We start from the raw sequence: 19,206 nt of genomic DNA on the forward strand, positions 1-19,206 counted from the left end.
AAACTCATCCATTCATTAATCAGACATTTGAGTGAATATTTAATGCCCACCACTAGAGAAGTAGACACTACAAAAGCAGAGTACCTCTTGGCTCACAGTTCATTGGAGGAGCCAGACCACACAAGTGCCTGGAGACCTTGTACACAGGCTGCAGAAGGTAATGCGGCAGATGGAGGATGGTGATTTGTAAAGCGATTTCCAAAATAGTGCATTTGAGAAAATAGATATTCTTGCTTTATTATACTAGGCTTAATCAAATGTAATGTGTCATCATTTTTTGCTTTATAGATTATTTCGTTGTCACGGTTTTATCTGCTAAATTTTAAAAATAATAGATGTGAAAACAAAACAAACTTTACATTTGGGCTGTAAACTTAGCATAAATTCAAAAACAAAGTGATGTTATTTCTTGTAAATGTTTAAAATTGTTTTGTTTTTAAGCTGTTATTCCAAATTTTTATAGCAAGGTCCTGAGGGGTGGGGTTTTTGATTTTTGTTCTGTTTTTGAATATTTTTTAGGTTATTGAAATTCGAACTATGGAAGCCCCTTATTTTCTACCAGAGCATATCTTCAGAGATAAATGCATGTATGTTAATTCTTTACATTTTAAGGATGGGGTACTGACTTGATAAACCAATCAGTAATAATTATAAAGGAGTAAATATTGTTACAATAATTCCTGGTGCTTTATACTAATCATCATTTTGTGTCTGTCATTTAATTCATTTAATTATTTCCCTTGTTATAAAAGGGCCTGCACATTATGGATGTTGACTCATGCACAACATGGAGTCCATCTTGAAAAAATTTTTTAAGAATAAGACTTGGCCGGGTGCAGTGGCTCACGCCTGTAATCCCAGCACTTTGGGAGGCCGAGGCGGGTGGATCACCTGAGGTCAGGAGTTTTAGACCAGCCTGGCCAACATGGCGAAACCCCGTCTCTACTAAAAAATACAAAAATTAGCTGGGTATGGTGGAATGTGCCTGTAGTCCCAGCTACTCAGGAGGCTGAGGCTGGAGAATCGCTTGATCCCAGGAGGCAGAGGTTGCAGTGAGCCGAGATGACACCACTGCACTCCAGCCTGGGCGACAGAGCGAGACTCCATCTCAAAAAAAAAAAAAAAAAGAAGAAGAAAACTTACCCCACTTTTTAAAAAATGTTGGATATGTCTCTTAAATATAGCATATTTTATGTTCTCATATGTAAATCATCAAACCTTTAAGAGTACAGTATCCTGTTGAAGACGTTCAGTAATAGGTAACAATACTCAAAATATTGTGGAAGAAAGAATGTATTAAGGAAAATCAGTGTTATTTCCTGCATTATTTCTTGTTCTCTGAAGAAAAGTATATATGTGAATAATACTTTGTTTGAACTTTTGGGCTATAAAAGCAGTTTATATTGAAAGCATCAGCGGAAGATAATATCAAGCAGTTTGCAAGGAAAGTGAAACCTTATGTGGGTGGGCAAGTACTTCCTAACACTTAGCTGGCTAATGTGGTTTTCATTAACAATCAGTGGGCTACTGATTTTTTATTTTGTCTCTCAGTACACTTTTTAATTAACATGACAAGCTACACTTAATGTTCTTTATTACTTAACAAGTAAAGATCAACAGAGTAATATAAGGCTGAATTCACTATTGGAATGTTACTGGGAGAAGAATCACTGCAGAATGCTTAATATATGGGACCACATACTGTGTCGTTTTTAAAGAGCTCAAATTAGTTGCCTAAAATGTACTGATTTTTCTGTTACTGCAGTTTACATTGTGTTTATATTTAGAATATTGAGGCTTTTGCTCTGGAATGTTTTGCGTAGTAACTTATTTTTGCTCAGTAATTTAATACTGAATGATGGTTGTTTTGATGAACTTCGCAGGCTTCCAAAATCTTTAGAGAAGCATGAAAAAGATTTGTACTTTCTGACCAACAAGATTGCAGAGTCGCTAGGTGGAAGTGGATATAGTGTTGAGAGATTGTCAGTTCCGTATGTACCACAAGTAACAGGTAAGAGGAGGATAATTAGAACTCTCACTCTGGTGATTGCTTATGTTATGGTAATTTTTTCATTACCCAGTTAGCAATGAAAATTAATTCTGGTGTGTGTCCTTACTATAGCCCAGCCATTTTCAAATGCTTAAGAGTATTTACTTCTGTTTTTTAATTTTGCTATTGAAAAGCTTCAGTAAATTTCTAACGACATAGATACGATTTTACCACGAGCAAATCAAGTCCTTGACTATTTATTGTTATAATACTTAATATTTTATTTAATAGTATATTTTAAAGTGAGATCTTTTCTCACTAAATGATATTCTATTTAAGTTATGGAAATTGATGAAAATTGTATAATGATAAGTGATTATTCAGGTTAATGAATTAGGCAACTTTTGTTATTTGAAAGAGTACAGACTGTTGTTATATAAATAAAACTACAAACTTTTTGAGTTAGGGATTTTTTTTTCTCTGTGAACTATGTATTTCCTTCTATTTTTCCCATTGCCTGAAATAATTCTGTTTGAAGGCAAAATTGCATGATGTCTTGTATTCAACTTTTACTGTAAAAATTAAAATCAAAGAATTTATGTCTTATGCTTTCATTTTAATTTGGTGACTATATAAATATTAAATTTTGTAAGCGAATTTGTTCTTTGGGGATACCTCTGTTCTACAAGAGAACCATTTGATTTCACTTAGAAAGATTTCTGGATTAGTCACTACAAGTAGCACAGTCTTTGTAAATGGCTTTTTTTTAATAACATGGATCCAAAATATATACATTTAGTACAGTAATAGTTGTTCATAACAGTCTGAGATGTTAATGAGTGCTTTTGCATTTTCTTTTAAATTTTGTGCTATAAAAGATTGTGTTCCTCAGGAATTCCTTGAGGAAATAAAAGTGCTAAGAATAAAACATTATTAGAGCTTTATAATTTAAAATATTTAAAAAAAATTTAAAATATTTTACTCTTATAATTTGAATTTAGCTCTCTTTCCTTCAAGCAAAAAACCTCTTAAACCCAGGCACAAGCACAAAGGTAAATCCAGTTGTCAGTTTGGCCTGCCCTTTCCCTCACCTGTCCTCTAGGAAAATAGCTTAATAAAATGTGCCTTTTAGAAAACGGGGCCAGTGGCCTGCATATTTTCTATAATTAGTTTAATTATTATTTTCCTATATCTTCCTTACAGCCCTAGTTTATTTTTACCCCTGTTATTTCTTTTTACCCTGTTCCTTTAACTCTTAACAATTTTTAATGAAAGCTCTGGTACTTCTAAAATTTTTAACAAATGGTCTGCACCTCCCTGATTCCTCCCACCGCTAAAAAAGATGTATTCTCTCATAATGCATCTCTACCAATGACTAGAAGAATTCTGAATATTTTAGTGTCTACTTAATTGTATAACTGCACTACCAGAAATCCTACTAGATTTTTCTGATTTGTAAAGACTGATAGTTTAGAACTTGTCTGTGGCATGAGTATCATACCTTAATGCAGAAACAGAATAAACAGTGATATTTTATGGGTTACTGAATCTGTAATTAACTTTCCTTTTGCTGTGTAACCATCAGATATTCATTTAAAAATTCAAGGGACTTAAGAACAATGTATTAAAATAAAAAGCAGAACATATTTAGTTTATTGTGTATCATGCAGTACCCATCATCATCACAATGGTAGCTACCATTTATTATGCACTATGTGCTAGGCACTGTGATAAGTGCTTTGTATTCATTTTCTTATGTAATTCTCATAATGGTTTGGTGAGGAAGGTAGCATTATCTTTGTTTACAAATGAGGATAGTGAGGCTAAAATTGAATTAAATGATTAGGTGACACCACTAACAGCCTCTCCAGTTAGTTGCTTAATAAATTATTTGATTTCACTATTTTTCAGGGGCTCAATTATTGTTCAGGCATCCAGAAAGATCCAGATTGATTTTTATCATTTATTTCTCTAACTTCTACTGACTGCCTACAATTTAATATATATTAGGCACTGTTATGACTTTCATAGGGTAGAAAGATGTTAAGATGCAATTCTTATCCTCAAGGAATACAATCTAGTGGGAAAAGCAGATGAATGATTGAGACACAATGATAACTAGATCTAGAGAAAGAATGATGATCTACCTAAAGTTTATTGAACTGTTGATGCCTGGCATCATAATAATGTGGTTGATAAATATTAGCCGATTATTGTATTTTACTTATCTCTAATCAACCTAGAATTCGAATGAATAGTGTGTGTTTAGGCCTGTGCCAAGTACTGCTTTATGAGGGGAAAACAGTAGTGTCCCCCATCTGAATCGTTCAGAGGTACCAGTGGCTTCAGTCAACTCATACAGTCATTTAAGTATTAAGTGAGCACCTCCAGTGTGCCAGCTGCTGTGCAAGCAAAAGCCAGAATGAACAAGACGGGTAGGTCCCCGCTTTCACAAAGCTCACAGTCTCTGTTAAATGTATTGTTCACTTGAACCACAAAGCACAGCAGATGATTTGGTATTATTCTAGGTGCATAGGAAATAAGTTAATTTCGTTATATAATTTTTCTCTAAGAAGATAAATAACCAGGCAATTGTAATATGACTATACAGCTATGATTAGGGACATTTAGGGTCCTCCAATACCACGTACAAATATTTAATCCAGGTTTGGCGGGCCAGGGATATCTTCCATAGGAAAAAGCCTCTAAGATGAGCTTGAAACAGGTGTTAGGCAAGTGAACTGTGCTTCATATGGTAGGTAGTAACAACATGTGTGAAGGAATGAGGTAGGCAAGAACAGGATTTGTTCCGTTAATTAATATAGAGTGACGACAGACTTCAGGGAGTGGAGTTAGGAATTGTAAAGCAAGGTGAACTAGTTTGAACTCTGTTCTGAAGGCAATGGAGAAGCATGCGTGATTTTAATCAGAGGATAACATGATCAGAGTTGCATTTTAGAAGTAGTACTTTGGTTGTAATTTTGCAAACTGGAGATGGGGTGACTATTTATTTTGATGGCATCGTTAGTCATCCTTAGGAGAAATGACAGTGGCCCATAATAAAGAGGCATCAGTGAGAATACAGAGTACGTAGATTCTAGAAAAATTTATGAGAGAGAATTTATAGGCGTTTGATTGGTATGGAGAGACAAGGAGAAAGCCAGGGATTTTTGTCCAGGTTTCTGGCTTGGGCACTGGAGTGAATGGTGTAAAACTGAGGGGACGCATAGGATTTACTTACCATTTCATTTGCTTGTCTTTTTGTGTATGTTTTGTTTTTCTGGGAGGGTGACAGACATGACTGGTGTATTAGTCTGTTTTCACGCTGCTGATAGAGACATACGAGCTACTGGGCAATTTACAAAAGAAAGAGGTTTAATTAGACTTACAGTTCCACGTGGCTGGGGAAGGTCTCACAATCATGGCAGAGGGTGAAAGACAATTCTTACATGGCAGTGGCAAGAAAGAATGAGGAAGAAACAAAAGCAGAAACCCCTGATAAACCGATCAGATCTCATGAGACTTACTATCACGAGAATAATGTGGGAAAGACCAACCCTCATGATTCAGTTACCTCCCACTGGGTCCCTCCCACAACAGGTGGGGAATTCTTGAGATGCAATTCAAGTTGAGACTTGGGTGAGGACGCAGCCAAACCATATCAGCTGGGTTCAAGTGAAGAAGGAAAGAAGCACATATTTCAGCTGAAACTCTCTATAAGTAGTTTTGAATCTGGGGTGGTAGAAGGATAGAGTTTTTATTAACAGAAATGAATAGGAAAAAGTGGCTGGTTTTAGAGATAAGCCTCTTGTTGAGTATCTTTGACAGTGGAGCATGCAAGTAAAGTAGCTTGTAGCCAGTTAGGAGATAGGACTGGGTTTTGTGTGAGGGTTAGAAGGTTATAATGAAAATTTTGAAAACAGCAACATAGGGGATTTTGCTAAAGCCTTCAGGGAGGATGACTTCTCACAGTGAAGGCATGGAGAGAAAGAGGATGGAATGGCTTTAGACAGTTCTCTTTTCCTGAGGAGAGGCCATGTTGGGAAGGAACGTAAAGCTCCAAAGCTGAAAGTCTCCAGAATGTGAAAGGAAAGTAAGGTAATGTTGGAATGTGGGTGCTAGGAGGTTGGGGGCTGAGAAGGCAGGTAGAGGAGCTTCCAGAGAGGGAAAGGTAACTTGGCACAAATTGCTGAAGCTTCAGAGAAGTAGAAAATTAAGACCTTTCTTTGGATTTTCCTGGAAGGTGATTATTAATCACCTTTGAGACAACACTATATTTCCTTTTTGTTCCCAATGATTTTGCTGCTCAGTGACCCCTTTCCTGCCCCCATACTTCTCTTTTCTTTTTTATTATTGGCTTCAACATGACTCTCTTTCTGCAACCCCTCAGCTTTCATAAATTAACCCAGAAATTATTTTATAGCCTCCTTTGAGAGAAGCCCTTATTTTCACTTCCAGTGAGACCTTGAAAGTTAATCTGCCTAGATGCTGTAAGCAGATCAGCAGGGATGACCACATACTGCCTTGTGGCAATTCCATTGATGTCTTTATGTCCAGTTATTTGTATCAAAGCATACAATTATGGAGGAAAAGCAAAAAATACAGGGTCTAGGTTAACTCAGCAGTAGCCACATGCAGGATATAAAATATTCTCATCCTGAAAATTCTTGCAAAACAATGTGTCCTGTTTTGTTGCAGTTGAGTATGTACTGATTCTGTACCTTCAGCCTTCATGCAGTAGAACCTGAGCGACTTTTGTATGGGAGATACAAAACCCAGAGTCTCACTGAATTTTGTGCATGGATATATAGGTCAGACATCAGTGTACGTGACGGTAGTACAAGGCTGAAGGATGATGGAAGGGAAGTTCATTAATAACCAGTAGTAAGTTTTTGTAGCTCAGAAGAAAGAGGGACACGTAGAAATAATTGGAGTAATGTTTAACACTTTAAGGAAGCGATGTGATGTTCGAATAGGCCTTGAAAGATAAGAATCTCTATAGTGAGGAGGATGGCAAAGAAGGGCAGGTAATGACATGATTCTAGAAAGCAGATATCCCACAGCATGCACAGAGGTTAGAAAATAGGCATCTTTGAGTTGAAGACTAGATTAATTAGGGAAGGTTGAAGTTACTGTTGGTAAGAAGAGAGAGCCTAGGATGTCCTTTTAATTCACAAGCAGTTTGGGGGGCATAGCTTGGGGAGTTATGTGGTTAGTGTTTTAAGAAGCTTAGTTAATATGATGGTGACATACAGGTAAAATTGTAGAAAGGTCTCTCATTAGGATGGACTGAGTTACTGGTTCTCAACCAAGCGTGAATTTTGCAGTCTTGGGGAAATTTTTAGTTGTCACAGCTAGGACAGAGAGAGGGGATAGGCCTATTGGCATCTAGTGCTTAGAAGCTAGGGATGCTGCTGAACATCTTATAATATAAGGGACAGCTCCCCACAACAGGAGTTATCTGGCCAAAAATGTCCATAGTGTCAAGGTTAAGAAACCCTAGCTAGATTATGCTATAGTAGCAAACAATCCCAAGTTCTTAATGGTTTGAAACAGTAAAGATTTATTTATTGCTCAGACTCGCTGTACATAACTGTTCATCATCCACATTCTGGAATCCAAGCTAATGGAGCTACCACTGTCTGGCACATTACTCATACTGTATTTGGCCAGGACTTGTTACAGAACCCCTCCTAACCACAGAGAGGACAGGAATTGCAATCCTGTCACATCCCCAGAAAGAGGCAAACTATAATATTGACTAACAGCATTAGTTACAACCATGGAAGTCTACCTGGGAGTAGAGGAGTAGTCAGTAAGAGAGAAACCAGTTTCTTGCTGATTGCTTTTAATTCTTCAATCTTTGCCCCTTCAGTAAAGTAAAATCACAGTATATACAGAATGGGTTTAGAAAGATGGAGCATAGGCTGGGCACAGTGGCTAACACCTGTAATCCTGGCACTTTGGGAGGCTGAGGTAGGAGGATTGCTTGAAGCCAAGAGTTCAAGACCAGCTTGAGAAAAAAAAAAAAAAGATACCCTGTCTCTACAAAAAGTTAAAACAAAAAATTTAGCTGGTTGATTCCATGTCTTTGCTGTTGTGAGTAGTGCTGCAGTGAACATACACGTGTGCAAAAACCAACACAGGAACAGAAAACCAAATACCACATGTTCTCACTTGTAAGTGGGAGCTAAATGATGAGAACACACAGACACATGGAGGGGAACAATACACACTGGGACCTGTTGGATGGTGGAGGGTGGGAGAAAGGAGAGCATCCAGAAAATAAGTAATGGATACTAGACTTAATATATGGGTGATGAAATAATCTGTACAACAAACCCCCATAACACAAATTTACGTGTATAACAAACCTGTGCATGTACCCCTGAACTTAAAAGTTAAAAAAATTAACCGCGCATGGTGGCACGTGCCTGTAGTCCTGACTGCTCGGGAGGCTAAAGTGGGAGAATCACCTGAGCCCAGGAGATTGAGGCTGCAATGAGCTTTGATCACACCACTGTACTCCAGCCAGGGTGACAGAGAAGAGACACTGTCTCAGGAAGAAAAAAAAGAGAGAGAGAGAGAAAGGTGAAGTGTTGCCAGATGATACAGTAATTCTGCTGTTATGCTGATTCTAGACCTGAGCTTCCCTACTGTTTTGGGGGAACATTATAGGTGTGTCTGGGTATTGTTCTCCTTATCTCTTCAGGTAGCTGGAGAGGGCCTGGGGCAGTCTGAGCCTGCAATATGAGCCGGCCCTTCCATTTATCTCTGTGTACCATGCATGCATTATAATTTAATATGTGCAGTGAGGTAGAAAACCTTGGGAACTCTGCATTAAGCAGTGGGCTGCATTTGTTTAACAATTATAATTAGGACGGAAAATGATCTGTTTTAGAAACAACTCTATTGGTAGTATAGAAGGGAGAAACATACTAGGAAGACCCACTTGAAAGCTATCCTAAGAGTTTAGGTAAGAAAAGATGAAGATTTTGAATGATGGCACTCTTGAAAATAAATAGGACGATGTGGAGATAAAGATGGCTTATTTAGAGATGCGGAATTGGATTTAGAACATGTCAAATAGAATTGATTAGTAAGAAATTAGAAATGTTGAACTCAGAAAAGGAGGCGACAGAATCCTGCTCAGTCACTCAAGTATTTATAGAGCACTTACTAGGTGCCAGCTGTAACCCTAATAGTACCTGGGAACTCTCTGAGAGAGTTAGAGGTCCTGGGATGTGACCTGGGTGAGTACATTCCTTTTAGGACTGGGAGTAGAACAGTAGCCAACTTGGCATCATTATCACCCTTCCTGAATTCTCTTCTGTATCGTAAAGGAAAAATTGGGAACTATGTTTTTTTTCAGAATCAGAGACTGGCAATGAAAAGCACTCAGAAAAATTTGCAAGTAGAAGAGGAGAAACTATTATCTTTGAAAGGCAGTGTAGCATTCAAATGGGTGGAGATCAGACTAGAAGCTTCCAGAAGCTTGTTGAGAATTACCGTCTCCATGCTGCAGACTGAGACTATCCGATGGGTAGCCTTTTACTCACTTGGCTTTCCAAGGGTTGAATAAGCCTCTAATTCTTATATTGGAATACACAAAGTGACTTCCTTTCTTTGGTTATAATCATGATTATTTGATATTTTCCTAGCATCCTGTTCTCTCCATCACACTTTAATAATTTGTGTGATTTTATTTTTTTTTTTTTTTTTTTTTTTCTTTTTTTTTTTATTATACTTTAGGGTTTTAGGGTACATGTGCACAATGTGCAGTTTTGTTACATATGTATCCATGTGCCATGTTGATTTCCTGCACCCATTAACTCGTCATTTAGCATTAGGTGTATCTCCTAATGCTGTCCCTCCCCCCTCCCCCCACCCCACAACAGTCCCCGGAGTGTGATGTTCCCCTTCCTGTGTCCATGAGTTCTCATTGTTCAATTCCCACCTATGAGTGAGAACATGCGGTGTTTGGTTTTTTGTCCTTGCGATAGTTTACTGAGAATGATGTTTTCCAGTTTCATCCATGTCCCTACAAAGGACACGAACTCATCATTTTTTATGGCTGCATAGTATTCCATGGTGTATATGTGCCACATTTTCTTAATCCAGTCTATCGTTGTTGGACATTTGGGTTGGTTCCAACTCTTTGCTATTGTGAATAGTGCCGCAATAAACATACGTGTGCATGTGTCTTTATAGCAGCATGATTTATAGTCCTTTGGGTATATACCCAGTAATGGGATGGCTGGGTGTGTGATTTTATTATATATTTTTCCTGTTAAACTGTAAGCTGCATGGAATGTGTAATGTCTATTCAGCAGACTGTCCCTAACACCTAACAGGGTCTCTAATCACTTCCTAGATTTGTTGAGTATTGAATGCTAAAGTAGAAAAACAGATGTAGAAAAGAATGTATGTAAGGACATTATGATCAGCAAATTCAAATGTTCATGAAGTGGTTAAGCAGAAAATGGGCTAGGAATAGCTTTTGAATTTAGTGATTTGGAAGACCGTGGAATTTTATTTAAAAGCACTGTCAGAAGAGTGGTTGGGGTTGGGATTATAATTACAGGACTTAAGCATAGTCAGTAGTGAAAAATCAGAGCAATTTGTTCAGACTGTACAAATGAATTGGGGGCAGAAAAGTAGATTAGCTAGAGCACTGAGGTAAAGACAACGTCTTTCTGGAGAAGTGGTCAGATTATAAAGCAAAATAACAACAGCTGATGAGATGACTGAATGGACAATGCTGGAGAAGGAGATATTAATTGAAACAGCAAATTATCTCAGTCCGCAAATTGTAATGCACTGTAAACACCTTTAGACATTGCTTCTCAAACTGTCATCCTAGAACCATATTTAGTTGACAGCTTTCACTGTTTCGTGAAAATATTAGAGATATGAGGGCAATATTGTCAGTTTTCAGGTAGGCTAAATGTATTAAGTTTAGATTATGTACTTCCTTCGTTTGCTGTTACATTGACTTGCTTTTTTTTAATTAAACTATTCGGTAGTGGTTGTTGATGTTGGTGTCCTAAATGCCCCTTTTTGAAAAATAAAAATCCAATAACCTTATTTCCGTTCACCCCATCAATTTTACTTTTTAATCTGCTTCACGAAATGTAAAAGTCTGAGAACACACTGCTTTATGTATTTAGAAGGAACAAAAAAGACAAACTGTCTTAATTTTTTGACAGTTTTTGAAATCTGAAATAAGTAGAGTTTATAAATGAAAACCAACATAACATGTCTAACAAATAATGGGAGGAAAACAATTTTATTTTAGATGAAGATCGACTTTCTAGAAGAAAAAGCATTGTGGACACCGTATCCATTCAGGTGGATATTTTATCCAACAACGTTCCTTCTGATGATGTGGTAAGTTACTGAAAGTTTATGGTAGAGTACTGTCTTGATAGACATCATTTAAAATAATTTTTTGCCTTGCACACTTTCAAACAGGAGAAAATACAACTCTAAATTATCCTCAGATCAACTAAATTATTAGTAGAAATTAATCTGATTTAGCTTTGAATTTATTTATAATTTATTTTACTGAACTCATTTCAGCTGTCTGTAAAGATATAAACCTAACAGTATATGTTATGACATTGTCAGATTTCACATTATAATTTAGTGTAATAAAAGGAACTGTAAAGTATAAGTTTTTTTTTTGTAAGCAACTTTATACAAAGCCTGTCATTAAAATAGTGGGCCCTCTAGGTCCTACTTATTTTTAAAAATCTAGGAAATGCAAATTACAGAAATAAATAGAACTATACATCCTCATGTGAAGCCAAATGCTCACTACCTTTGAAAAGTTCTAAAACTTCATCTATAACAGAAAATGTTTTAATTGTTTTGGATAGTAAGGATGTAGTTTAAGCTGTGTCAGTGAACTATGTACCCTGTAAGGACTGTGGCTTATTTAAAACATCATAGATTTCATGCTCTCCTCCCGTTTCAAAAGAGCACAAGAGTGTACCCTCCTGAGTTATAGGGGAAAAAGCAGCCAGTATTCTCCAGGACTTATTCCACACAAATCGCCAGAGAATTTTTTCATAGTCAAGTAAAAATGCCGAAATGCCAGTATGTCAAGTCAGCCTCCACCTTGTGGTTTATCCATTGTTTGCCTTCCTAAGTATTTTATTATTTCTCATTGGTACAATATGCATAATTAAAAGAATATCCATATAGGGAAAGGGAACGGAAGTTATCTGAATTTATGCTTTCTCAAGCCTCCCTCCTACCCCCTTCCAATTCCGGTTGATTTATTTGTCTTCAGGTACTAAACCTATTTGGTGGCCAGAGTACAGCCAACTGACTTATGTTTTCTACGCCATTCAACTCCCCATTACATAGAAGTTACCAGTTTTATTAAGAACTTACCAGCATGGCATCAAGAGTAGTTGAAGAAGCACTTAGTGTTCATTTTGAAACTCCACGCATTAAGGCTAAAGTTTCTTAGCAATTTAAGGCTTAATAACAACCTTTCCCAAATTCACCTCTTTCTTCAGAGCTATTTAATTTATACACTCCTTACTAGTAAGAAGAGTATCTTGCTAGTTTTGTCTTTTAATGATTATGAATTTGCCGCTATTACCTTTCTAGGGAAGAAATTCATCCAAAGTCTTAGTTTATAAACTTAATTTTGTTAAGAGTACACTATGTGTTATTGACTGGTATTTTCTTCACCTTTCTCCTTTTGTTAACTATTCTTATTTCTTTCAAAAATATATAGAGAACACTTGAAACTGTTGGAAAGAGTCAGTCTATTTTGTTAAAATCAACTGAAAAAACATTTGCATAAAGACTCAATGTAGGGGAAAGATTCTTGATACAAATCTTACATTAAAAGTCCGATAATATTTTTATTAACTTTTACAAGATCCTGTTGTTTTTCATTTACTGTAAGTCCTAAGTCAAATATGCCTCACACCAAACATCTGAAAAGTTAAGTACAGTTTAGTGTCACATTTACTTGAGCACATTTGAGTTTCAGACTCATTTACCATTGTGGCTTCTGCTTTTGGATATTAGAGATGTTTGTTCAAATACCAGAAGACAGAATAATACTATCTTCTAGGCTAAAACTAATTATTATTAGTTTATATATGCATTGGGAAGCATTCCTCTAAAGTTAACCACCAATTTATACTCATATAATGGACAGAAGAAATTCACATCAGATAGATATTTACCAGTTAATGGTGCAGCAAAATACCAAACTATTTTCTTAAAATGAATCAGATAAGAACATTGCTCATAAAAAATAACTTTTTTATTTGATCAAAATTATTTATAGTTTTCTGTGTATAATCCTGGTTTATCCTCAGATGTATTTGCTTTTGCTTTTTAAACTTATAATTTAAAAAAAGAGAGTCAGAAGGTTGTTTAGATGGAGACCATAACAAACTTCTTTTTCCCTAAACTCAAATTGTTACTCTAGTCTATTGAAATACCTGGTCCACTTGAGATGTGCCAGTTCTGACATTTGCAATTCCGACCTTGGCCTACTGAGAATCATTTGGTGAACTTTTTCTAAAAGTTGCCATATATAAAAAAATGTATATTATTATTTCTTCTAAATAATACATTATATCTTCTAAAAATGTGCTGATGCCATAAAATGTATTATTGATATTTTTATCATAAAGTAGTTGATTTTATACCTTTTACATATCTCAAAGCGAGAGGGAGATTTGAGAGACTCGAGGTAAAAGGTATTTTTAGAGAGTATAAATTGGTGACTGACTTTAGAGGAATGCTTCCCAATGCATATATATGCACACCACACATATATATGCATATATATGTATACACACACATTTTTATAACGAAACCTAATTTAAATTAATGTATTCAAGAAGATAAATGACTAAAATAGAACAGAGGCATCTCTGTCTCCCGAGATGAAATTATCAGCTTGACTAATAGAATAAAGCACTATAGGCATGATTTTTTGCTTCCTTATATATGCATAATTGATATGAGTAAAACCTGAAATCACCACACTACTTTTCTCTCTAAAAGCGTATAGTAAGTGCTTGATTATTTAAGGGCATGGGTAGGATGTTATATTTATTAAAATTTGAGTATATGTTACATTTTCTGATACAAAATTAAGTCACTGGTTGACTGAAAAAGATTGTTGTTTTTTCTAGTACAAATAACAGATCTTTGTTTTATATCCATGTACTCCTGCCTTTTTTCCCCAAATACAACTGGAGAAACTTGTGTGTATGGCTAGCATCTAGTCAATATTAGTCACACTCTGTGGTGCTAGATGCTATCAAATTACTATGATATTAGTAGAAGTGACATAGCAACTACTATAATTAGAAAAAGATGAGTGGCAGATGTAATGTAGGCCCAAGGGCATTATATAGTCTAGGTTAGTGTTGTAGATCATAGATGAAGCAAAAATCATAGATTATAAAGGGAATGTTGAAATTCCTTTAGGATGGTGCCTTTGCACCACTTTTCTATAACTCCAACATAACCAGTTTTTTCTCTAGAGTTGGAACAGATTGTAGTTTAGTAGATCACCAAATAAAGTACGTAGCTTGTATTTACCAGCTATGGTATATAAAAATATGAATCATTAAATGCTAGTATAAAGCAGTTAGTCTTAAAAAAAAAAAAAAAAGATCCACAAAAGGGACGAGCGGGAGATAAGATTGAAGCAAAATTATAAAAAGTTGTATACCAGGCTGAGGGCTTTGTATGTAACTTCATAGGAAGTAGGTAAACACTGAAATTTAGTCAGTGTCATTATTAAAGTTGTGCTTTCATAAAAAGAATCTCTCAAGTGTGACAAGGCTAAATTAGAAAGAAGAGACTGGAGGTAAAGGCCAGTTAGGAGATCCTTGTAGTAATCCACAGTTGATGGAACAAGGATCTAGAGTAGCCAGGCTGGAGGTAACAGAGGGACAGGAGGGCAGGAGTACTCTAAAGTAGGATGAATAGGACCAGCAAATGACTTAAAGCGATTTAAAGAAAGGAGATGTTAAAAAAAAAGAAAAAAAGTGGAAACTGATGGCATGACTTGGGGGTTCTTTTGTTTGTTTGTTTTTTGAGACGGAGTCTTGCTCTGTCACCCAGGCTGGAGTGTAGTGGCACGATCTCGGCTCACTGCAAGCTCCGCCTCCCAGGTTCAGGCCATTTTCCTGCCTCAGCCTCCAGAGTAGCTGGGACTACAGGCACCCGCCACCATGCCCGGCTAATTTTTTGTATTTTTAGTATTTTTAGTAGAGATGGGTTTCACCGTGTTAACCAGGATGGTCTCGATCTCCTGACCTCGTGATCCACCTGCCTCAGCCTCCCAAAGTGCTGGGATTACAGGTGTGAGCCACTGCGCCTGGCCTACTTGGGGGTTCTTGATGCTAGGAAGCTGCATCATAATTATCTGAATTAAAGCAAAAGGGACAAAAAGAGAAGAGTTGGTAGGGTAAGGTATTTTAGCTCTTATCTGCGATTGACAGGTAATAAGTAAAAATTATATGTATCAAGAATGCTGGCCTTCTAACTTCTCCCATGTTCTTTTTCCTGTACTGTAGTTGTGTCTCAAAAGTCAGAAGCTCTCAGCCAGTTCTAAGAACAAAAGCAATTTCTTTTTTTCACTGAAGTACTAGAATGCTTATAAGTACAAATAATTGACCAGCCAGAGCCTAATCTTATATGTCTGCTCCAAATATCTAGAAGAAAACAACTGAAGATTCCCAAGTTTAATCTGACTTCAACTAGAAATATGAAGCTCAGTAGCAAAACTGAGGGAGTGAAACTCTTGCTGCTTGATTTCCAGCTAAAGCCTTTGTATTACAGAGAAGCTAAGGTGCAGAGAATGAAGTCTTTTGCTTTCATTAGTCTTGCTGCCTTAGACTTAGCAAAAGAAGCTCATGAGCTAAAATTAGGGATGACCAGATTCCCAGGCAAGTACTCATGTATCGTTTCTTAATTTTTATTCAGAGATACTATAGGAACTGGATATATTATTTCTCCTAAAAATGTGCTGATGCCATAAAATGTATTACTGACTTTTTTATCATAAAGCAGTTGATTTCATACCTTTTTACATATCTCAAAGCCAGAGAGACTTGAAAGATATAAGTTAAAAGGATAGTTTCAGAGATTATAAATTGGTGGTTAACTTTGAGAAATACTTCCCAAAGTAGCGGTTCTTACTTTTAAATCATTTAAAATCTTAGTTTTACTTTTGATTTGTAAACTGTGTGTGGTACCGAAATCATAGAGGCTGTAGAGTACTTAGTTGTTTTTTATCACATGGCTACAAATGTATTTATATATAATCTCAGCCTTCACTGTCTCAGAGCATTGTTTACTTACAACACAGTGTTCAGTCAGTGGGACTCAAATCTTCTTGTACATCACAGTACTGGAGACTGAGTTCTGTAATTCAAGGGTGGTTTTGTTGCCTAGGGTATGTTAATTATTGCAGTCTAATGCTAATCTATAGACTTGTTTTGGGGAACCACTGCAATAGGCCATTGTTAGAACCAATGAAAAAGTGGAGATTATTTGGTACTGTGGAGTATAATCACAGCTCACAGCTCAGACCCAACACAAAGAAGAAAACAAATCTGAAAAACTTCTTAGATGACTTGTAACTAGGTAAAGGTATTATTTATATTGACCCTTTTTAACTCTTGATTTCACTTATCATTTTTCTCTAGGTTAGTAACACTGAAGAAATCACTTTTGAAGTATTGAAGAAAGCAATTGGTGAGATACTTTGCACTTGTTAGTACTACCAATATTTAACTTATCTTTATCTGCTGCTTTTTTCAGTGACAGAATACATAGAGGGGACATTACAAAAACAAAACCAAAGAAACTTGTTGGCTTCTATAGAAATGTATCATGTATTTAGCTACATGTTTTAGGCTTCAGAATTGTCTTGTCCCATCAGGGTCATATTCCTGAACAAACAGACACAATTATGGCAGTGATATAAAAGAAGACATTTATTAATTTACTTTCTCAAAAACTTTGGCCAGACCATACATCATCATGAGACCAAGAAAATTCCTTTCCAAACTGTGGTAAATAAATGGAAAATGCTACAACAACATGGTTCCAAATGACCTCATTCTTATTTCAGTTATTCCACTCAGTACCAAGATTCAATTTAGCAAATATTTTATGTAGTACCTCATATGTGCAAGAACATAGTTACATAAAAGAATCTTCCTTCAGGAAGGGCCATGAAGTAGTTCGACTTGTAGGAAGTTCCCATTCCCTTGCCATTTTTTGGTAAGAGAGACAAAGGCATTCTATGAAAGAGAATCTTGTGCTGCGTAGTTTTAACCCTTAGATTTTTGGGGTTTTTTGTGTGTGTATGTGTGCTTTCTAGCCTTAAACAAGACATTTCATGGATGTTAGGCCTTTTTATTTTTTTCTTATAAAAGTAGCCCTGTAAATTGCCCTTAATTTTGGATGATATATCATTAGCTCTTAACAGTCATTGACTGGGTTCTGTGAAATTATGTATTCCCTTTAATGAGTCTTTATAAATATTTGTATAGATACCAGTGGAACGGAAGAACAGGAAAAGGAAAAGAGGCGTCTTGTGATAGAGAAATTTCAGAAAGCACCTTTTGAAGAAATAGCAGCACAGTGTGAATCCAAAGTAAGTGAACAAACAGTGAAGGGATTGTGGGTGGACTGTTGTTTTATGGAAACTCTTACTTGGTGATTGGTTGATAAGTTCCAAGCTTTAGTCGAATCAACAGAACACAGGAAAATATATCAGATAAGGACTGAAAACTGTGAAGGCATATCTATGAGGCCTAAATAATTTCTTTGTGTGATGTAAGCTAATGGAAATGGTGGAACTGTTTTCCCAAATTAAGTATTAGTGATTGTTATTGTTTTGATAGTTTTTTTCAGTGGTTTTCCATGATTTTGCTGCAGGCATTTTGTTTTATGTGTTTGTTGATTTGTTTTTAACATTGAGACTAGGAAAGGGAAAAAAAGACAACCCTTACATTAAATTCTAATAGGTAAGACTGATCAAACCAAAACGTTAAAGCATTGTATACTTAATAATTAATCAGTTTAATAGTCACCATTATACTTTGTCTCTTAAATTACATTGATATTATTATATATAGATACTTAGAAAATAAACCATTCTTAACATTTTTTTCTTTTTTGCAGGCAAATTTGCTTCATGATAGACTTGCCCAAATATTGGAACTCACCATACGGTAAGGGTTTTGTTATCACAATAGCAATAACACACACACACGAATAGAAACTGTCAGATCCCTATGAATTTGTGGTTCATTATGTTTATTATGATGTTAAAGTAATGCTTTTCATTTAGGATTAACATAAGATCATATAGGTGATCCTTTGCTTAATAGTGATTCTGTTTTTTAGGCAGAGTCTGATACCCTTTCTTGACTAGTTGTCCTCTAGCTTTTTAGCTTCTTTTTTAGATTATTCATTCCTTCCTGATGATCTCTTAAGGACATCTGGGTAATTTGAAAGACCCATATTCTAATATTATGCTTAATTAGGAAATTGCTCATGTTGAATCGTTTTGTCCTGCAGAAACTGCATTTTAATATGTCAGCCTCGTGGTTCTTTTCAGGGCAGTAATAAGTCTACTTATGCAGATGGCTCATTTGAATTATTGAACTTTCCTTTAGCTTTTTTACATCATATTCATTTGAGTTCTGTCGTGAATTACTGTGCTCTTTGATTATCCTATGTCTATACATTAGTAAGAAATGTAGCACCTGAAGGAAGGAGAGGCAAACTCTAGGTTTCATCTAAAGAAGGAACTTCCACATAGTCTTAAATTGACTTCATTGTGGAAACCTGCCTTTATGAGAAGTGGGCAGTAGAGATGTCTATGCTTCTGGAAATTTTTTCTATATCTGCTGTATCTTTTATATTTTTAACTTGATTAATTAAGTCTGTTTTGCTTCAACCCTGTATTATATTAATATTAGAGACAGGTAAATGCTCTAGGCCACTTGCTTTTTTATTTCTGTCTTTTTTCTGCTTTCATAAGCAAGGCACATTTTTGTCATTATATATTTTACTCTAGACATTTCCCTCCCATTCCTGCTACACTCTCTAAGTTGAGAATCACCCATTTACAAAATTGAAGAACAGAAAATCAGACTAAAATATTCAATATGTGCTAGACAAGGGGTCCCCAACCCTCAGTC

General features: G+C 36.0%; 1 protein-coding gene across 4 annotated transcripts in view; it reads left to right on the top strand.

Moving 5' to 3' along the window:
• Window positions 1-19,206, top strand: part of EFR3A (EFR3 homolog A) — a 114,654-nt gene that overhangs the window by 86,599 nt on the left and 8,849 nt on the right. For 2 of the 4 annotated variants that reach the window (XM_055287263.2, XM_063642991.1), the window contains exons 17-23: window positions 520-587; window positions 1,884-2,011; window positions 2,992-3,042; window positions 11,289-11,380; window positions 16,696-16,744; window positions 17,548-17,651; window positions 18,182-18,231. In XM_055287263.2, coding sequence (XP_055143238.1) covers window positions 520-587; window positions 1,884-2,011; window positions 2,992-3,042; window positions 11,289-11,380; window positions 16,696-16,744; window positions 17,548-17,651; window positions 18,182-18,231 — 542 coding nt within the window. The remainder of the gene's footprint in view (window positions 1-519; window positions 588-1,883; window positions 2,012-2,991; window positions 3,043-11,288; window positions 11,381-16,695; window positions 16,745-17,547; window positions 17,652-18,181; window positions 18,232-19,206) is intronic. The other 2 variants (XM_055287265.2, XM_063642993.1) reach the window with 1 other exon arrangement.

The sequence above is a fragment of the Symphalangus syndactylus genome, chromosome 7, assembly GCF_028878055.3.
Source record: "Symphalangus syndactylus isolate Jambi chromosome 7, NHGRI_mSymSyn1-v2.1_pri, whole genome shotgun sequence".
NCBI classification, from domain to species: Eukaryota; Metazoa; Chordata; class Mammalia; order Primates; family Hylobatidae; genus Symphalangus; species Symphalangus syndactylus.